The sequence below is a fragment of the Pyrus communis genome, chromosome 9 (genome assembly GCF_041283825.1).
Source record: "Pyrus communis isolate YQ-2024b chromosome 9, ASM4128382v1, whole genome shotgun sequence".
Taxonomy (NCBI): Eukaryota; Viridiplantae; Streptophyta; class Magnoliopsida; order Rosales; family Rosaceae; genus Pyrus; species Pyrus communis.
Window position 1 is genome coordinate 8,525,519 of NC_142573.1, and position 18,594 is coordinate 8,544,112.

General features: G+C 34.7%; 1 protein-coding gene and 1 long non-coding RNA gene across 38 annotated transcripts; both read left to right on the forward strand.

Annotated features, from left to right (window-relative positions):
* Positions 1–607: 607 nt before the first annotated feature.
* Positions 608–11,685, forward strand: LOC148694186 (putative peptide/nitrate transporter At3g43790). 20 transcript variants are annotated; one of them, XR_015966531.1, is made up of 15 exons: positions 608–963; positions 1,496–1,705; positions 1,827–1,931; positions 2,161–2,201; positions 3,988–4,054; positions 4,197–4,265; positions 4,404–4,464; positions 5,477–5,522; positions 5,705–5,802; positions 6,362–6,430; positions 7,992–8,037; positions 9,721–9,972; positions 10,194–10,263; positions 10,524–10,588; positions 11,264–11,685. XR_015966531.1 is itself a non-coding variant. In XM_088700003.1 (5 exons), exons 2-5 carry the CDS (start codon positions 1,702–1,704, stop codon positions 2,454–2,456), a joined length of 285 nt encoding a protein of 94 aa, XP_088556129.1. In that variant the 5' UTR covers positions 608–963; positions 1,496–1,701; the 3' UTR covers positions 2,457–2,579. The 20 variants fall into 20 exon arrangements, 1 of the variants encoding a protein (XP_088556129.1); XR_015966529.1 differs by lacking the exon at positions 4,404–4,464 and adding an exon at positions 4,843–4,958; XR_015966527.1 differs by lacking the exon at positions 4,404–4,464 and adding an exon at positions 4,843–4,948.
* Positions 11,686–12,046: 361 nt separating this feature from the next.
* Positions 12,047–18,352, forward strand: LOC137738716 (uncharacterized). 18 transcript variants are annotated; one of them, XR_015966549.1, is made up of 9 exons: positions 12,047–12,317; positions 12,711–12,770; positions 12,869–13,107; positions 13,567–13,698; positions 14,392–14,434; positions 15,125–15,208; positions 16,231–16,298; positions 17,110–17,324; positions 17,961–18,352. It is a non-coding gene; the product is annotated as an uncharacterized LOC137738716 (long non-coding RNA). The 18 variants fall into 18 exon arrangements; XR_015966554.1 differs by having other exon boundaries at positions 15,121–15,208; positions 15,662–17,324; XR_015966555.1 differs by having other exon boundaries at positions 15,121–15,208; positions 16,231–17,324.
* The last annotated feature ends 242 nt before the right edge of the window (positions 18,353–18,594 follow it).

The following is an 18,594-nucleotide window of genomic DNA, read 5'->3' on the forward strand; positions in this document are numbered from 1 at the left end:
GTAACCCAACTAATATACTATTTTGTATATCTTTTGCAAACAATGAGTTGACATTCGAAGTGATTGAGAAATCTTGGTGGGCTTAATCAATAATAATTTCAATTTTTTAGTATAATTTCTGTTACTCAAAGTATATGCGTAGAGTATTTCTTCTTATATATGATTGGTACAATTATGTTTGAACATCTCTCAATATGAGTATGAGCTCATTATTGTGCATGGTTATTCGGTTATACCAAACCAATACACTTTCTTTCTATGTTTTTATGAACGGGGAGTTGAGTGCAAGTTTTTATGAACTGTAGTATACTGTATTTTGTTTTTATTTTGCATATGGATCTTATCATGTTCATCTCAATATTAAATGAAATTTCTACCCTTGCCAAGCATGGTGTTCACAGATAGTCGTACTCGCTGGTTTTTCTTGTTATTTCCAGGTATAATTCCCACTTCTCTCTGCCTCCTTCCCCACTCCTTGCTCCTGTTGTGACTGATTTTCCTAAGATGGTTTGTCAAGGAGAAAGTTCGTGAACGAAAGAAATCTAGTTGAGAGGTATTTTCTTTTTTTTGGAAGATATCAATTATATTTGGGTGTTTAAACATTACTTTAGTCTAAAGAAGCTGGCAAAATTGCACTGTAGAAATGAACAGTGTTTTGCACCACATTTCAGTTTATTTACAAGATTGCCACCGCCTCTTCAGTTTCAGATTGAAATTTTCAATTTATTTACGAAATTGCCACCCTTCAGCGTGTACGTGTCGACCATCGTAGAAAGGGTGGGGGATGGAAGCAAACCCGATGTTGTTCCAGAGATCTCTTCGACGACAAGCCCATTTTGCTCCAGAGCTCTTCAACGACAAAGTCGATTCAGCGCCTCACCGTCGCACACCTCGCCTTCCCCTCGCCTTCGCACACCTCGCCTTACCTCGCCGCCGCACTCCTTACCAGAACTCGAATCAATGGTAACGTGCCAATTGGATATATTTTTTGTCGATTTTTATCATTATTCTAGAAATTAGGGTTTGATCTAAATTTGGTGTGGGAGGATTTGTGGACGGATTTCAGGGAGAGAGGCGTGGGATGGCAGGGAGGGGAAGGGAGAGGGAGGAGTGAGGCTGCCAAAAAGGGGGTTAGGGTTGATTTTTTATCCCCAAATCAATTGTTGTTGTCGGTGATTGAACGAGCATTGGTTAGAGGGGAACTTTCATTTCCTTTGTTTCTGAACCTGAATGGGGTCGATGAGACCATGCTCTGTTGCACGTTCAGATGAGTGATTTGAAGGATTTGATTTCAGGGATTGGTAATCCCATCCCGTGTTTTCCCCTCATCTCTGTCACACTCAACCTCTCTCTAATCCTTTATGTTTCTCTCTATTTTAGACTCTTCCTTTCTCTCAATTGTCCATCGCTCTCAACTTTAGTGCTAACCCTAATTTGTTCTTTCATTCCTTAATTTTCTCCATCCGAGCAATGAAAAATCGAACTGGGTTTTCAGATTATTGATGCTTCACGGACAGAGAATGGAGAGAGTTGATTAAGGGAGTTGGTGAGTATGGGCTTGCACAGAGGGAAGAACGCAGAAAGAGAGAGAGAGAGAGGGAGAGGGAGGGAACGATTGCACAGAGACAAGGAGAGAGACAGAGAGAGATCGCAGAAAGAGGAGGATGACAAAAATTGAGGAGGAACCCGTGTCTACAGAGAATGAGTAAGTTCTGAACCAAAGCCTATTTTCTCTAATTTTTGGCTATGCAACAACAAATTTCTGAAGCAGAAGAATCAAGGAACCTTGCGTTTAGAATTTAATCCTAATTTTTTTCTCTTTGCAGGACAAAAAACTACCAAGGAAGGAGGAGACTGCCAGGAATGTAAAACCCAGGCAAGAGAAGACAAGCAATGGCGGAGGAACCAAGGCTGTAGATCTTTGATAAAAGGTATAAATCCTTTTCGTTTCTGGTAGTTTACCCTCGCCTAAAAATGTGAAATTTAATATGGTGTTGATGAGTGTGTTTGAAGGCGGAAGAGCTGATCCTGTAATTTGATTGCATTGTCATGCTCGAAATCATTTATCAATTTTATTAAGTAATGTTTATATCTGCACCATCTTCTAACTTTTTTATAAATGTTTTAACCTTGATCTATTGTTTGATGATCGTTTTGTAGCACTGACAATATCATCGCTCTTTCCATTCCTTTATTTTTTGGTGAGTGCTCACTTATTAATATTGTTGTTGCTTTTAGTTTTTAAATTTTATGAAAAATGCAACCTTCAAACCCTGTTGAAGTCGATTTGGTATCTCAAGATTCCAAATTATTGTTTGCAGATTAGGGATTTGCATATTGCTAAAAGAGAGGAAGACATTGGCTATTGTGCTGGATATGTAGCTGAGTTGATGATTGTCGCTACTTACCTTTTGTATTCTTCACCGTTTTGTTCCTTAACAAGTGTCTTTCTTTGAAGGGGCTTCATAGATGCTTGGTAGAGTCCTGACATCAATTTTTTAGGGAATGGTGGCTGATATTGACTCAGATGAAGCCCCTATTTATATATCCTGATCATTTTTATGTTGTATCTTTTCTGACTTGGATGATATTGATCAAATGAATGAGTTAGAAACTGAAAGTTACATTTGTTCCATCAATATGTTGATCAAATAGATGAGTTAGAAGCTGAAAATTACATTTGTTTCTTGCTACTTTTTATACTGAACAGATTTTGTGTATGTATAGTGCTTTATTTTCAAGTTTATTTCTCTCAACACCATGTGAATGTACAAATAGTTCTTTCCCAATTCAACCAATTTAAAAATTGGGATTTTAACTGATGTTCGTCCATGGTTCCTTACTTTCCAGATATTGAAACATGCATAAATTCACCTGGAAATTATTCATGTCAATGTCCCAAAGGATACAAACATGAAGGCATGGATGAAAAGAGTTGTATCAAAGACAACAAATGGTCAAAGGCCATTCTCCTCATTATTTCATTAGGGATGCATGTTTTTCTTCTCATGTTAATATATTGCATATACAAGCCTAAATTTATTTTATTGGAGCCACTTTTGGATCCAAAATTCTCATAAAGTATGTCATTGATGAAAGTTATATTCTGGTGTCTTTTAGTGATCTTCATGTTTTTCGTACAAAATAAGATTGTTAGCTTCTATGGTAAGCAGTATTAACTATCAGGTATTTGTTTTCATATTGCATGAAATTTCCACTTTTTTCATCTTTGAATAGTCTCAAGCACGGTAAATATAATAGCACTAGAAAGTGAGGAAATCCACTTTCTTTGGTCAGGTTGGATTCTCTACTATGACTACCATTTTTATCTCTAAACAAATTTTTAATGGTATGTATGATATAAAAGGGTAGATTTAACTATTTTGGTTTCTTTGTTCTCACACTTTGGTGCCTGGAGTTTTAATTTTTCATAGTTGTGTCTGAGTTGTTTTCTAGTTACAATTCGGGTGCCATTGGCAACTTCTAGAGGACCAAAATTGTTTTCAGGTCAAAATACATGAACCAAATTGTAACTAGACTAGGAGATTACATTACCAAAGTAGGAAAGTTCGGTCTTGATTCATAGTTTGGCAACATAATATGTATGTAGGATGTTGTTTTGGAACTGCTTGGTAAGTGTTAAATACATCCTATAACATGACTGACTAACAAGCATGGTCGTTCAGATATACATGCAATTGAGATCACTGATTAAATCAGATTTCTTTTAAATGGAAGCAAATCTTGCCTATTAGGTGTTTGTGAAAATTCCCCAGAGAGTTAGAAACAAGGATATGATGTAAATCTGAATGTAGGTTGTTTTGGTATGTGTGTGTACGTATAGGGGTGTTATATTGATATGAAATGACATAGAAAAGGATACACATCATTTGAATATCTCTATGTTCCTAGGTTGTTTTTCCATTTCTTGGTTGCTTCTGTATTTTTGGGATGCACTTATAAATTTTATTTTTCATATGCATGTAGATCCAGCAAAAGCATACACATCAAACCCCTCATTCACACAACAGCCACCAAAGAGACCATTACTGAGGTATTTCTCAATCCATTTAAAAAATTTTTGTTAACTTTTGTTAACTTTTATACAAACTAATTTCTAATATAATTCTCCTTACTGTGTTTGGATACAAACTCTTTTTCCCTCTAATTTTTTGCCATGTCATGTATCCTTGCAGCTCAACCACCTGCAAGTTTTTGAGAAACAAAGAGCCTCATCCACAGGAATCTGTAATTCATAGCAGCAGGTATATCCTAAACCTTTCGTTATCATCTCCTTATTCATGAAAACTTTTTCCTTCTATTTTTTTGTTGATACAGTATATAGTGTCCTTTTTCTAACTTGGAGAGAATCATTTCGTATTATTTGGATTTGAGAACACCAGCATACACATGTCCTGGTTTTTTGGCATGCAACTAAAAGTGTGAAACATCAATTTGAGAAGAGTAAGACTAATTTCCTGGCTTTATTTATTTATTTATTTTATTTTAAAACCAAGCCTACATTCTTTAAAGCCACTATTAGTATTTAACTATGATTTGAATTAATTGATCTGTGGGGTGTTTCAATTGATCATCTGCAAATAAATATACAGTTCTTTAGTGGTACCAAAGGGTTGACAGTGGGAGTTCTTAGTCATCCAAATCTATTTCAACGCTGGACGAAGAGTTCAAACATATGTTATTCTCTTATATATTTGTATTTGAATGGTAACAATGTTGTTCTTCTGCTGCAAAAATCATCCTTTTAATCCATTTTAACTTAGGCTCAACTTTACTTTCGTTTCAGCTTCATTTTCATGTTAATCATGTCCTTGGTTGCAGAGAGAAGGTGACGATGGGTGCACGATTAGGGGGACAGAGAGAGTTAATTGGGTACAAGATTTGAGGGTAGGGTTGAGGGAATAAGTGTGTTGGCTGTAAAGAGATGGTGGGTTTGAGTTAGTATCTCCCTCTCTATCGCTTCTCTCTTCCTCCATATATGACATCTTCGTTTTGGGGTCAAAATATGTTTGCTTTTACATAGAAATTTGAGTGTTTTATTTATTTATTTGGGTTTTTGTAGCTGATACATATTATGTTTTGTGTTTCTGGGTTTTATCACGTTGCTGATGCATAAACCCATCAGTTCCTCTGTAATTCGTTCCGGTTTTCATTATTCTTTTTCGATTTCTTTTGTCAAAATTGAAATGGAATTTGTTGGCTTGATTTTGTATTAGGTTGCCAGAGGGTTCTGTTTTTAGGGTTCTCTCCGTCCCACTCACTCTCCCTCTCCCTCTCTGTTTCTCTTCTTCAATCAGTCTGACGTAGTTTTGCAATTTAGGGTTCAGTGCATTTACTGGAATATACATACATATAAATGTTTAAATTTGTTCAATTTTTCCATACACAGGCTGGGTTAATTTGATTCTTGACCAATGATTGGTTATTATATTACAATTGTGGGTTCTGTTTTTAGGGCTGGATGAAAAGAAACACCTGTCAGAGCTTTCAACAACTCGAAGGTCAGTGATTTCTTCCTTCTCTCTAATTCTGTTTCTGCTATTTCAATTTGTAGGATTTAATTTAGGGTTTTAAGTTGGAAAATTTAATTAAACATTTTCAGTTGGAGAGCTTGGTGTATTCAACAATTAGGGTTGTTAATTTTGATTGCTGGTCTACTAAATGTTTTAGAACATGTAAACAGGGAGTACATACTTTGTATGCCATGGATAGGGAATGGATACGTAATTAGATCAATTGATGGGTGCCGCTGTTTTGGATATCTACATCCAGCAATACCTGGTATTCTGTGTTTTGTTGTAATGGATTGGAATTTCTACTAGAATCATTATTATTATTATTATTATATATTTAGGGGTTTGGTAAATTGATTTTGGAGATTTTGTATATGGTTTGCGTTCTTTGATTTTGTTTAGATAGATGGTGCTTAAGTTTTTTTAGTATATTCCCTGCACATTGCAAAATTTTGGTACTATTTGGGTGTTTTGGTGTTGAAAGCTTAGGGTTTAGGGTTTAGCGTTTAGCATTTAGGGGAATGCAAAGAAGGCATGTCTGCGTTTCTGAACTCTTATGCAAATCTAATTTGAAATCATGAAACACATTTCCTATGTTTCTCAAATCTCAGCAATAGGTTTTAGAATCCTGAAATCTAAGTAAAGTTACATCATTCCTGTTTTCGTATTTTTTTAATTCCTATCATCCTGGCCACGATTAAACGTGAATATGCAAGCCAACCTTGCATACTCAGTGATTAATTTCTGGATGAATTTTTCTTTAGACGAGGGTTTGTAGATATGAATACTTGAGGGGCAGATGCTCACCATGTCATGTATCCTTGCAGCTCAACCACCTGCAAGTTTTTGAGAAACAAAGAGCCTCATCCACAGGAATCTGTAATTCATAGCAGCAGGTATATCCTAAACCTTTCGTTATCATCTCCTTATTCATGAAAACTTTTTCCTTCTATTTTTTTGTTGATACAGTATAGTGTCCTTTTTCTAACTTGGAGAGAATCATTTCGTATTATTTGGATTTGAGAACACCAGCATACACATGTCCTGGTTTTTTGGCATGCAACTAAAAGTGTGAAACATCAATTTGAGAAGAGTAAGACTAATTTCCTGCCTTTATTTATTTATTTATTTTATTTTAAAACCAAGCCTACATTCTTCAAAGCCACTATTAGTATTTAACTATGATTTGAATTAATTGATCTGTGGGGTGTTTCAATTGATCATCTGCAAATAAATATACAGTTCTTTAGTGGTACCAAAGGGTTGACAGTGGGAGTTCTTAGTCATCCAAATCTATTTCAACGCTGAACAAAGAGTTCAAACATATGTTATTCTCTTATATGTTTGTATTTGAATGGTAACAATGTTGTTCTTCAGCTGCAAAAATCATCCTTTTAATCCATTTCAACTTAGGCTCAACTTTACTTTCGTTTCAGCTTCATTTTCATGTTAATCATGTCCTGTTTGTGTGTGTTTTCTGTTGGCATTGGAGGGTGGTGCTTAAACTGAAAGCTCTGGGTTTATTTATTTATTTATTTTATTTTAAAACCAAGCCTACATTCTTTAAAGCCACTATTAGTATTTAACTACGATTTGAATTAATTGATCTGTGAGAGGACTGATTCCAAAATACATCTTAACAGCTTTATCCGACTGATAATTCAGAACATTATCAAGTCTAAATGATTGGTCGTCAGTTAAACCCTTCTGAGATATACCCTTTGTTTGTTGCACTCTCACAAATTTAATCCGTTCCACCATCACAGTTTTTTTAGCTTTTACAGTTTTCCCACGGTTTCTGGAATGCTTTTTCGATCTTAATACTATCTGCTCTGTTGCTTGCTGTTATCAAATTTTAAAAATTGAAACAACGTTATAGTTCTAACCAAAATTTGTGAAGGCCAAGGATGTAACCATCTTTGGTTTCACATTGTTAATTTGAATTATGAAGTTATGAGTGAATAAATTGGGAGTCTGAAATGTGTGTCTGCCACATGGGTTGGGTTGTATTAGCGACTCTGTGTGAGTGTAGAGGTGGGTGTGGAGGTGGAGGTGGAGGTGGTGGGATGGTGGTTTTGTTTTTGCGCCATCCCAAGACCAAGGAGAATGCATGTGAGAAAATGTGATGAGTTTTAAACTCATCACTCACTTATTAGTCAAGTCAACCATTTTCCACTCAACTCTGATCTGCCAATTTGCCAATTGGCATATGGTTTTAATTTGAATAGGTTTAAGGATTAGGTTTGGTTGGATTTCAACCATTAGATTTCGGATTAAACGCATTAGGTTGAACGATTAGATTTGGTTGGATTTCAACCATTACATTTCCTAGATTTGAAATCTGTTTACTATCTCATTTAATTGTTGTATGTTACCTCATTTAACTCAAATTTAATGATATTTGCTCCTCCAATTTCTCGGATTTCCTAACGGATTTACTTTCTTTGGAAATTTCAGGAACCCTGATTCTGGGAGGAAGAATACACTGCATTGCCATCTTTAGGTATACAATTCTGCACACTGATTACATGTTCAAAAGCCTAATTAGTTATACACCATTTTTTTTTTATTACCTTTGCAAAGCTTTTGTACTTAGATTTTAAATATGTGATTAGTTTGTAAAGAATAAACGAGACAACTAATCATGGGTACATACTTCTTTTTCGATTTTATCCTCTGCATTGTTTCTTGAATGAAATTGGATTCATAGATGTAGGGATACAGCAACAACTGAGGTGTGAATAAAAGGTCTAGCCGTAACGATTTTAGGGTTTAGAATTGATTCGAAAATATGAGAAAATACTGCATTCTCTGTTTTTTTTTATTTATTTATTTATTTATTTATTTTTATTTTTTTGCTGTAGTGATTCCAACTTCGTATATACCCATTTTTATAGTACCATGAATAAAGAATATGCAATTGCTAGGATCTCAATTTGATAATCCGATTATAAATGGATCTATATAAATCAAGGCTAATTCAGTCCAACTTGATATAGTATGACTTAATATAACATATCCTTTGATCTTTATATTACTTATGGTTTTCTGTAGTGGTAGTTTAATTAAAATCGAAAAATATAATAAGAATGAGGTTACTCATTCATTATATTTTAATATTTTCTAGGTTTTAAATTAACTTTGATCTATCCAAATATGATGTTAATTGATTCTGAATCAATAAATAAGATTTGGTGATCCAAATAGGATTCAAAACTGTTAATTCGATTTCAAATATGATGTTACATGTACTGTAGATTGGTCACAGCCTAATAAGAAGACTAACTGGAAGTGATTTAGCCCTTCATTCTCATTTTTTTTGTTCAGTCCAGTGGCAAGAAAAAATAAGGGTGCCTGAAAATCATTTACCTAAGCATATATGTTTAACAGCTTCCTTCACTGTAGATTAATATCCAACGATTCTAACCTATATTATATCGTTTATATACTTTTGGAAGTATGTTATGCTCTATTTGATCCCGAATAAGAAATGACATAGGTTTGTGGCTTCCATTGTTATTAAGTTGTATCCTTTTCTACTTGGGTTCCAAGAAACCATTATAATGAATTAATCAATTTTTTTTATTCTAAGGAAGTATGTATTCATCATTGTGTTTTTTTTTTTTGAACAATTTCAATTAATATAACTATGACCATTTGTCTACTATTTTATATCTTCTGTTCTTTTTCCTTTTTGTAGACTCCCATTGCCATGTTGTTCTCTTGCTGCTAACTGATTTAGTTGGGGTATTTTAACAAGAGTGTTGTCTTTACGAAGCCTTTTTTGTTTTTTGTATTTTTTTTTTTTTTGTGGTGTTACTTTTTACGGTGGGGATATTCCTTAATTTTTGCTTTAAAGTGAGGAAGATTTAACAACGCGTTTTTTTGTTTGTTTTGGTGGTGTTACTTTATGAATTTTTAGTTTGTTTGCTTTACTTTGTTATGTCTTGATAAACGCAAGTTCAGCAACAGGTTGCTGAAATGATCACTTATATAGCCTCTACTGCAAAACAATTTCCTAAGAAATGTGTATTACTTTGTCTTCTGGGTGAGCGTTCTCTAATTTAGATTAGACATCGGAACTCGAAGCTTGGTTTGTTTTCTGTGTCTCCTTCACTGTATCTGTTCTGTGGATGAACAGGTAGATGTCAACTCTAGCATTTAATGGTGTTGTGCACTTTGACAGGTATATGTGAATGGCTCACAGAGTTTTTCTGAATCTGTAGATCCAGTGGGCCCTCATGACACTGTTATATCCAAACCAAAGTTTGGCGAATTTGATATATGTTGGATACAATGGCAGTTCTGCTTCAGCTATCCATGTTACTAGAAGATCAGAAGATCATAAAAGGCAAAAAACAGAAAGAAATGTTAGCTGCTTCGTTTTTTGTCCTAAAAATGCAGAAAAATCCCCTCTTTTAAATTCATTCATAGGAAGGTATGGCTTTCCCCCTTCACTATACTCAACATAGTTATTGCTCCTGAAACTACCCAATTTTCTTTTCTTTTTTCTTTTCAAACTGAGACAAAGCTCACCGTGTCTGCTATCCCTTTCCTGTTTGACTCTGGTCTATCTTCCATTTTAGAAAATATTTGTGGTGACTAGATTTAATCTTTCATTTTGCTTTGTTAATTTGTTGTTGCCAATTTTGACCTCAGGCCTTTCTTAAAGAGCGAGACTATACCTACTGGTGAGCGTTATGCAGTGAATGTCATTAACCAGATTGGGGTGAGTACTATCATATATAACACTTTTTGCTTTGAGAAAGGTAACGGGTAAGGGAGGTATGGGTATGGGTTTTTAGGGCCGGTTTCTAGGGAGGTGGTCTGGTGTCAGTGCCTTCACGGGGTGGGGGTGTGTGATATGGGGGAGAGAGGAGAGGGTGTTGGTTCTGAAAAAACAAAGCAACATGTGGATTTCTGTCTTTCTATATCATGCTTATGTTGAAATGTTGGATAGGTAAACGTTTTTTGTTGTTCTGGTTTTAGGACTTCATTAATCGTTTAGAAGCGCAGCCAACGATGTGAGAGCAGAAGGGGAGCAAGCATGTGAGGTAATTTTTTGTGTTGAATTAAGTGGTTTTGAATTCAGTCGAACATTTGTGTGCAAGTTTGGTTTCTATATCTATCGCAATTCATGCTTGCAGTGATATTATTGTAACATCAAATCCTAAAATGTATTGTGTCAAAAACCAATAAAAGGAATGTAATGTGTAAGTGAGTTTGATTATTCAATTGCAAAATTTTTAATTTTTAGAATGAGAGTTGCAATTAAAATTAACGGAGTGCTGAGCAGAAGTTTAATTAATTCAGTTTTGATAAATGATTGAAGGTTGCTCTATGATTCTTTTGCTGTTTTGATAACGAAAGGGATAGAACGAAAATGAAAGCTTAGAATCTGGTGAATAATATGTTGGCATGTGTGTGTGTTCTCTTCAGGAGGATCGGTTGATGTTTTTAATTGTATAATTTATTTTCATTGGTCTAAATGCACGTCCGATTGCTTGCCTTCCCATAGATGGGTTAAGTTGGACATCCAGAAGAATTTGTTTGCATAGGAACTTTTTTGCTTCTTTTCGATGTGATCTGTTTTGTTAAAGGTGATGATAAAGATTTATCAACATTGTTTGTTCGGAGTTAGGTGGAAATTGGGAGGGAGTAAATTGTGATTCTAAATAGGACCATCGTGAGATATTCTTTTAAACTATGATTTATATTCTTTGCTACAGTGCGGAAGACTTAGCTGCTTGAACAAGAACGACTGCTGCAGGGCGTTCTACATGTTTTTGGCTTTCAACATTTTTGCTTCGAGACTTTGCTGCTTGAACAAGAACGAAACACCATCTTAACTGCAAGGCAAAATACGTGTGGACTGGATGTTACTTCCGTTTCTTACTGAAACAGGCGTCTTGCATGTTTTTTGCTTTGCACGTTTGTGCTTGAAAACTTTGATGCTAGAATAAGAACGAAACAGTTTTTATGTTGCCTAACCTATAGGATATATATTTTGCCACATTGACTACAGGGGCAAGATTTGTGTGAACTGTATGTTACTTCTGTTTATTAGGGAACCAAAACGTTCAGTTTCGTCCTGTTCATTATACAATGTCTTTTCATGTCAACTCAGTTGAATGTATATAAAAACGAAGCTACATATCGTACTGACCTCATTCACTCATCTATCCCTTTCTTCATTTATGATTGTATTGAATTTATTCAAGTAAAATGTATCTTATTCATGTAGTTCAAGGTGATGCATTCAAGTCCCGCAGCAACGCGCGGGCACATTTTCTAGTTATCTCTATACTAAGACCCAAACTCGGGTGTACTGTTCACGGACAGTAAAGTGGCAAAAATGCCCTTGGCTGCTGCTAATTCTCAAGCTTTTTTCTCTGTTTTGAACATTGAATTTACAGTTTTACCCCTGATGTCCACGTGTTGGTCATTGTGGAAAAGGAATTCACGGGTCGCACTCTTCTTCTTTCTTTTCTGCTTCTCGAGAGTTTTCTTTCTCAGAAAGCTCTCAAGTTCACTCGCGCTGTTCCTCCGCTTCTTCGTATCAAATGTCCAACGTTTGCATCTTTCTCTCGCCGATTATCCACGGCGGTTTTCTTCCCGGAAAACTGCTCCACTCTTGCGAATTTCTTTCATTGAAAACCCTAGAGCGGCTAGAAGTTTCTCAACTTTTCGTTTCGTTTCCACCTATCTGTCACAATTCTCTGCTTCAATCGGCTCGCAAATCTCTGCCGACGGCGGTTTTTCTAGCCAGAGAAACCCCTGAAGGTTTATTTTTGATTCAGCAGCTTCTTGATTGTTCAAATCTATGGTCTAGGTTGTTGGGGATTTCTGGGTTTTTTTTTTTTAGCTTTGAAGTTTGGGTTTATCCCTTTGTGCCGTCTGCAACAGCACCACTGCGCTCAAACACACACACTTTCTCTCTCTCTGCTCTTTCTCTCTCTTGCAGTCTCTCCTCCCCCATACTCAATCCTCTACTTATTCTCTGATTCATGTTTGGGGGATTTGTAAAAGGCTTCGAGTACAAATTTGGGATAGGATCTGGGTTTTCTCTGCATTGCTTAAATTTTGTTTTTTTTGGATTTCAATTAAGAAATGAATAAATTTAGTTGTAATTTAAAGTTTTTGATTTTTTTTTCAATTTTATTATTTCCTATGCAGAACAGCTTTGATCTTCCACATGACTACTTTGCGCTGCTTCCGAAATATCTCCGTCTCGATGTGAGTAGGTTTTTTTTCAATCTGTGTGAATTATCCAGTTTTTTTGGGTCAAAATCCAGTTGTTGAATTTGATAAAGAATGGGACTTTGAAATGACAGAGACAGAGAGAGGGAGAAGTATGGTTGTCCAAAAATTGTTAGGATTGAGCGATTGGAGACAGACAAAAAGTGAGGGAGGGATGTAGGGCTGATTTTCTGGTTCTACCCAAAAACCTACTAAAAATCGCGCATTAGTGTTTTAGGGTTTACTCCACACCAGCAGACGATGAGAGTTCCAGAAACTCCAGCCCTTCGCCGCTGTCTCTCCCTTTGTTGTCGTCAGCTCATTCGCAACCATGGTATTTTCTCGGACCAATTTCCTCTTATCCTCTGTTTGATTCCTGTAAATTAAGCTGGTTTCGACAATTTCCAGGGCTAAGTTCTACTAGGAAAATTTCGTTGATTACTATTTACTTTTATCTTTCCAATATATTTGGATGCTATATACCAACATTTACAACTCAACTGAATCTATGAACTACCATTTTATGTTATTTTTCTTAATATTTCTCTAATGGATCCTGCAATTTTGATGAAGCTGAAGTATAAATTTTTATTTATAAACAAAAAAAAATTTATTTCTTAGCATATTTTTTCTCGAAATGTAAGCTACATTCATGATAGACTAGGCATTGGGCATATATAATAAGTAATAACCATAATAAATGATTTACTTAGGTGAATATTTGTTGATAATCCCTCTATGCGGATTAAAAAATATGAGTATGTTCGTTCTGATTATGCATCTTTTGAGGTAGGCAATAGCAAGAAAAAAGTCAACGACTCTGATAACATGTCGCTGGTAAACGAGAAGCTTAGTAAGCAAATTACAGAGATACCTCCAGAAGAGTACAAAATGCCACAGGTATGGATTGACTTGGAAATGACTGGTGAGGGTAATATTGCTTAGTATATATGAAAGTGTATGACTAAATAACATAATAATTTCTTCGCTACTCTTGGGAACTAATTCTATGTGGAATTTTGTTGTATGGACTATGGAATAAATATATGTTCGAGTTTATTAGAGGGTTGTGGGGATGCCTATGGAACGACAAGCTCAGGTCCTTTCCATGTTCTTTTGTAATCTTCCTTTCACAGTTGGAAAGGGGGAAGTTTTGTTTCTGGGATGATATTTGGGTCGGGATTCCTATTTCAGTGTCATTTTCTCCCATCTCTATAGGATCTCTTTGCCAATCTTCACAAAATCACACAGGTTGTTCACTGTTCGGCTTCCCTTCTCGATTTTTCCTCTCACTTCTTTCTTGCAACAATTTGTTTTCTGTCTTAATATCAATTGAGAGTGTTGAAGGGATGTGCAAATAGATGGGAAGAAGTAGAATTTATTTTGATTAAAGAAAGTGAGAATTAACCTTGCTGTTTTATACTTCTTGGTTGTTTTGATGAAGTTGGGAATAAGTTAAATAGATTGACTGTAACTACCAGTATATGGAGGAAGGAGGAGAGAGGGCATAATAATTCAATTTAGTTTCCATCTGTACCTTCTGCATTTCCAATGGCAATTTCGAACCTTTTCTTTTCTGCTTCTAAATTTTTATGCTTTCTGGGTTTTTTTATGGCAGTTTTGGGGAAAAGCATAACAAAGAAGAGTACTACTGCAACGATGTGAGTGCCCTCTATCCTTAATATGGTCAAATGGGGGTGCAAGTTTCATATTTTTCTTAATATGGTCAAATGGTATGCAAATGAGATTGGGTTAAGCTTTTGAGTTTAACTCTCTCACTCTCTTTGTGTTTGGGTTCCATTTATGGTTTTCTTTCTTTGTTTCTCTATTTCAGTTCTCCTTTGGTTTTAACCCTTTTTTTTTTTTTTTTTTTTTTTTCAATTTTGTTCATTCATCTTTAACTATTATCGGCATATCATGAGGTTTAGAGAAAACTGAGAAATTGAAAATTTTGAATACCCAAAGCATGCCCTTCTATCTAATGCTCTCATAAAAAAGTCCCATGGCCACGAGGGGAGTATATAAGACTGATGAGGGTCAAGTGTCCATATAAACTATAAAAAGATTGTGTATCCAAGTATTTGGAATCTTAAGAAAGAACAATAATTTACTATTATGAAAGGTTTTGACTGTTAGTTTTGATCCGTGGTCCTGATTGGTAGTTTTGGACAAGTAACGTATTCTCTTTATCAGAACAATGATTGAGATAATATTGTTTAAATCATTATCTCCTTATCTCTAAATCTTTTAGTGCAGTACTAATAATTTCACTGCTAATGAGAACTTTACTTGGGATTTTCTTTTGTGTTGTCACTTCTGATTTTACTGATTAATGTATTTCTTGAAGGTAGTGACGTAATCATAAGAAAAAGTTGAGTTCTTAGTTCATTGCAAGTCAACCCATTGCCATTCATTGCAAGTCAACCCATTGCCAGGTATCTCTCTCTCAAGATATTACCAATTAGGTGTATTTATACTCTTATTGGATGTGAATTTTTAAAATAATGATGTAACTGCTTGATAACCTGTGCATCATTTGGAGTTTAAATATACCACTTAAATTGTGGGTAAATGTAACTGTGAAACTTATAAACTATAACCTCATCCGTCATTTATTTTAGACATCACTCAAGTTGTAAGGAAATGTAACTAGCCAATTTATGAAAATTATTAGCACTTAATGTACAATTGTATTTCATAATTTTTGTGAATAATCTATTTATCAGCAGAATGTGCTTTAAAGAAAAAACAGTTCATAGAGTAAGAGAAACAGCCAAGTGCCACTGTGTTAAGATTCTAGGACTGCTGAATTGGAATACTCAAGAGAAACAATATGCATAGGGATCACTAATAATGTTTTTTTGGTGTATGTATCTCATATGTTGAAGGCACCCTAACATTGAAAACAACACTTCTTTTTGTACAAACTTTGCATTCTGCCCCTCACGGATGATCCTCAAGATGTTGTGGTGGCACAACAGGTTAAACTCGCTTTTTTCCTTTAACCAAATATGTGTGGATTGATGGTGGACTATGTTTAGTGAATGTGTATTTGAGCTCTGTAGATGACTGCATGTTGTGTTGACTTTAGATTTTTGTTATCAATCATTCTTTCAAGTGCTTATTTGAATCATTTAATCCCAAATTCAAAAACCAGAAACTGCCTGATAATCTCTGTAAGTTCTTATTTTCTATGATCTTTAATATTGTACCTTAGATGCTTAACCTCTCTAAATTGTTTATTTTGTTGAGTTTCTGCGTTCAATTTGTTTTTGTTGCCTACCCTTTTCTTGGTATGTTTTGATACCTTTCGTATATGATGATGAAATGGTCCAACTTTGATTATGTCTAATTTCGGTTTTAAACTTAAAATTTTCTGGAATTGATACGGGCTTACTGAAATATTTTTATATATATATATATATAAAAAAAAAAACCATTATGCGTTTAAATGCAGAGATTGTTGGGTCAAAAATAAGAAAATGGAGAGAGTAGCACAATGCTACTACGCGAAATTGGCTTTGGGTAAGCTTCCACTCTCTTCTATTTATAATCTCTTTGAGAAGTGATTTTGGTTGGTGGTTTTGGAAGAGATAATATCCAATTCATATATGAACTAAGAAAATAATATGCATGTATAATGAAGTGGAATTTTTCATGGTATTATTAACATGCATGTTATAATTTAGTTGTTGATTTTGGCTTGGCATGAAGAATGGCGTGAAAAAAAACTGAAAAACGAGAGCTACTCTACTGTTTATGTAGCGAGGGAAGGGAAGGAAAGGAAAAACAGTTAATTTAGTGCTCCCTTTTCTCAATCGCTCTTCACATTTTCTGCAAGCTCAATAATTCGTATCTGTCAAACTTAATAGTTTTTACTTTTATGTGTATATATTCTGTCTTGCATTCTTTTATTGGGTTTGAAACTATAACTGAGTATACCATAGCACTCCAGCTTTCCATCAAGTGGTTCCAATAATATAGTTTCATATATAATACATATAATACTCTTACACTCTTTTACTAATTTTTGTTACACTATCAATCAATCACATGTCATGCTATTTATAGAGTGGTTTAAAGAATTCCAAGAGCTTCATTCACCCAATTTCTGTTCTTCATGCAAAAATTCTTTCAAAAAGCTCAAACATCTTTCATTGTAAATAACATTAACCTTCTTTAACAATCTCTTATAGCTTCGAAACATATTTATTTCATACGGTTCCTAATCCCGCAGCAACGCGCGGGCAATATTTCTAGTATTGTCTAAAAGTATACTCTGTTTTTTTTGTCATCGTAACTTTTAAATTTCACATTCCTATTCTGTACTTTATAGGCCAGGGAGGCCCGAAGAAAATCCATTGAAAAATGAGTGATGAAGCTAAAGCAACATTTGAAAGTTTGAGGAATTACTAAAGTGAAGTAAGAATTATAGTTTAATAAGATGGGTATGTTTCACAATCTAAAGACACATCGAGAATACGAAATATGATAGGCTATCGATAAAGCATGGCTTGAAAGAAGGAAAAAATTCAAGCAGACAATTATGGGGTAAGCATCCACAAAGAGTTTTTGGTATGCCAAATTATGGAGTCTATGTTTTTGTGTTTGCACATTCCATATCCAAGCGGATTTAACATTTTAGCATGTGGCAATTTGAAGTCTGTGTCTTCGTATCTGAAGTCTTTGTGTCTTCATAAATTTTGGTTCTCACTTCTCTACATATAATCCAAATTGTGTGACATGACTATATATAGCCCTCATAGTTGATCTAGCTATCAAGAATTTTGGTTCATCCAATTTCATTTGACTCTATATATTCCTAATTTCATGAATTAAACTTGCCATGCCGTCCATCTTGGAGTAAGACTCGAATTATGATTCAATTATAACAACATATTACCACTTTTTTTAGTTCTTTGGTCATCCTTTATATAGTGAACGAAGCTTCAATTAGTTCTACCAAATAAGCCACAAATTCTTTCTGGTAATTGAGATTAGTCTCTGATTGTTTGATCATTCTCTATATATCTGATGAAGCTTCAGCTAGCTTATACCAGAGAACCCCTGATTTCTTTATGGTAATAGAGCTTCGTCTCTAATTGTTTATTGTCTGATTAGATTATTATAATTTTTGGGTTGTTGGATATGTTGGGTTTGAATTGATTTTTTGTTTTCGTTTTTTAGAGTGATGGATTTTCGAATGAAATGCACTCAACGGATTCCAGTGGGGTTGGCTGAAGCAGCTGCCGCATATGACAAATGGCAGCCAAGGTTCCCTAAATTGCCATGCTTTTAGTTTTAGGAAATATGACAAGTTGATATAATATATATATATATATATATATATATATATATATATATATGTGTGTGTGTGTGTGTGTGTGTGTGTGTGTGTGTGTAGAAAACTTACATCTCGTGATAGATTGTGTTGCTAGAAAGTTTTTCACGTTCCTAACCAAAATAAAGTTTATCATGCTATTCCGTCCAACTATTGATTTGTAACAACCTTATGTAAATACTTTTTACACACCATTTTTATAACACATTTAGTCTTGTATTTGAAGACTTAAATACAATACTCCTAGTTTCATATCTAAACTAAACACTTATTGCTTCTCTATGAAGTCTTGATAAAATTTTCAGCCATGAAATTCGTTAGAAATGTACGGTGAAAAATATGAGTTGAATTACGCATAATCCTTTTGAACACTAATGTGCACTCAAGTGTGTTGTCTTACACATAATTTACCGAATATTATCTCATGCCTTGTGACTTACGTTTTCTCCTTCTATCGTCTCTTTTCTTTTTAGCTATGCA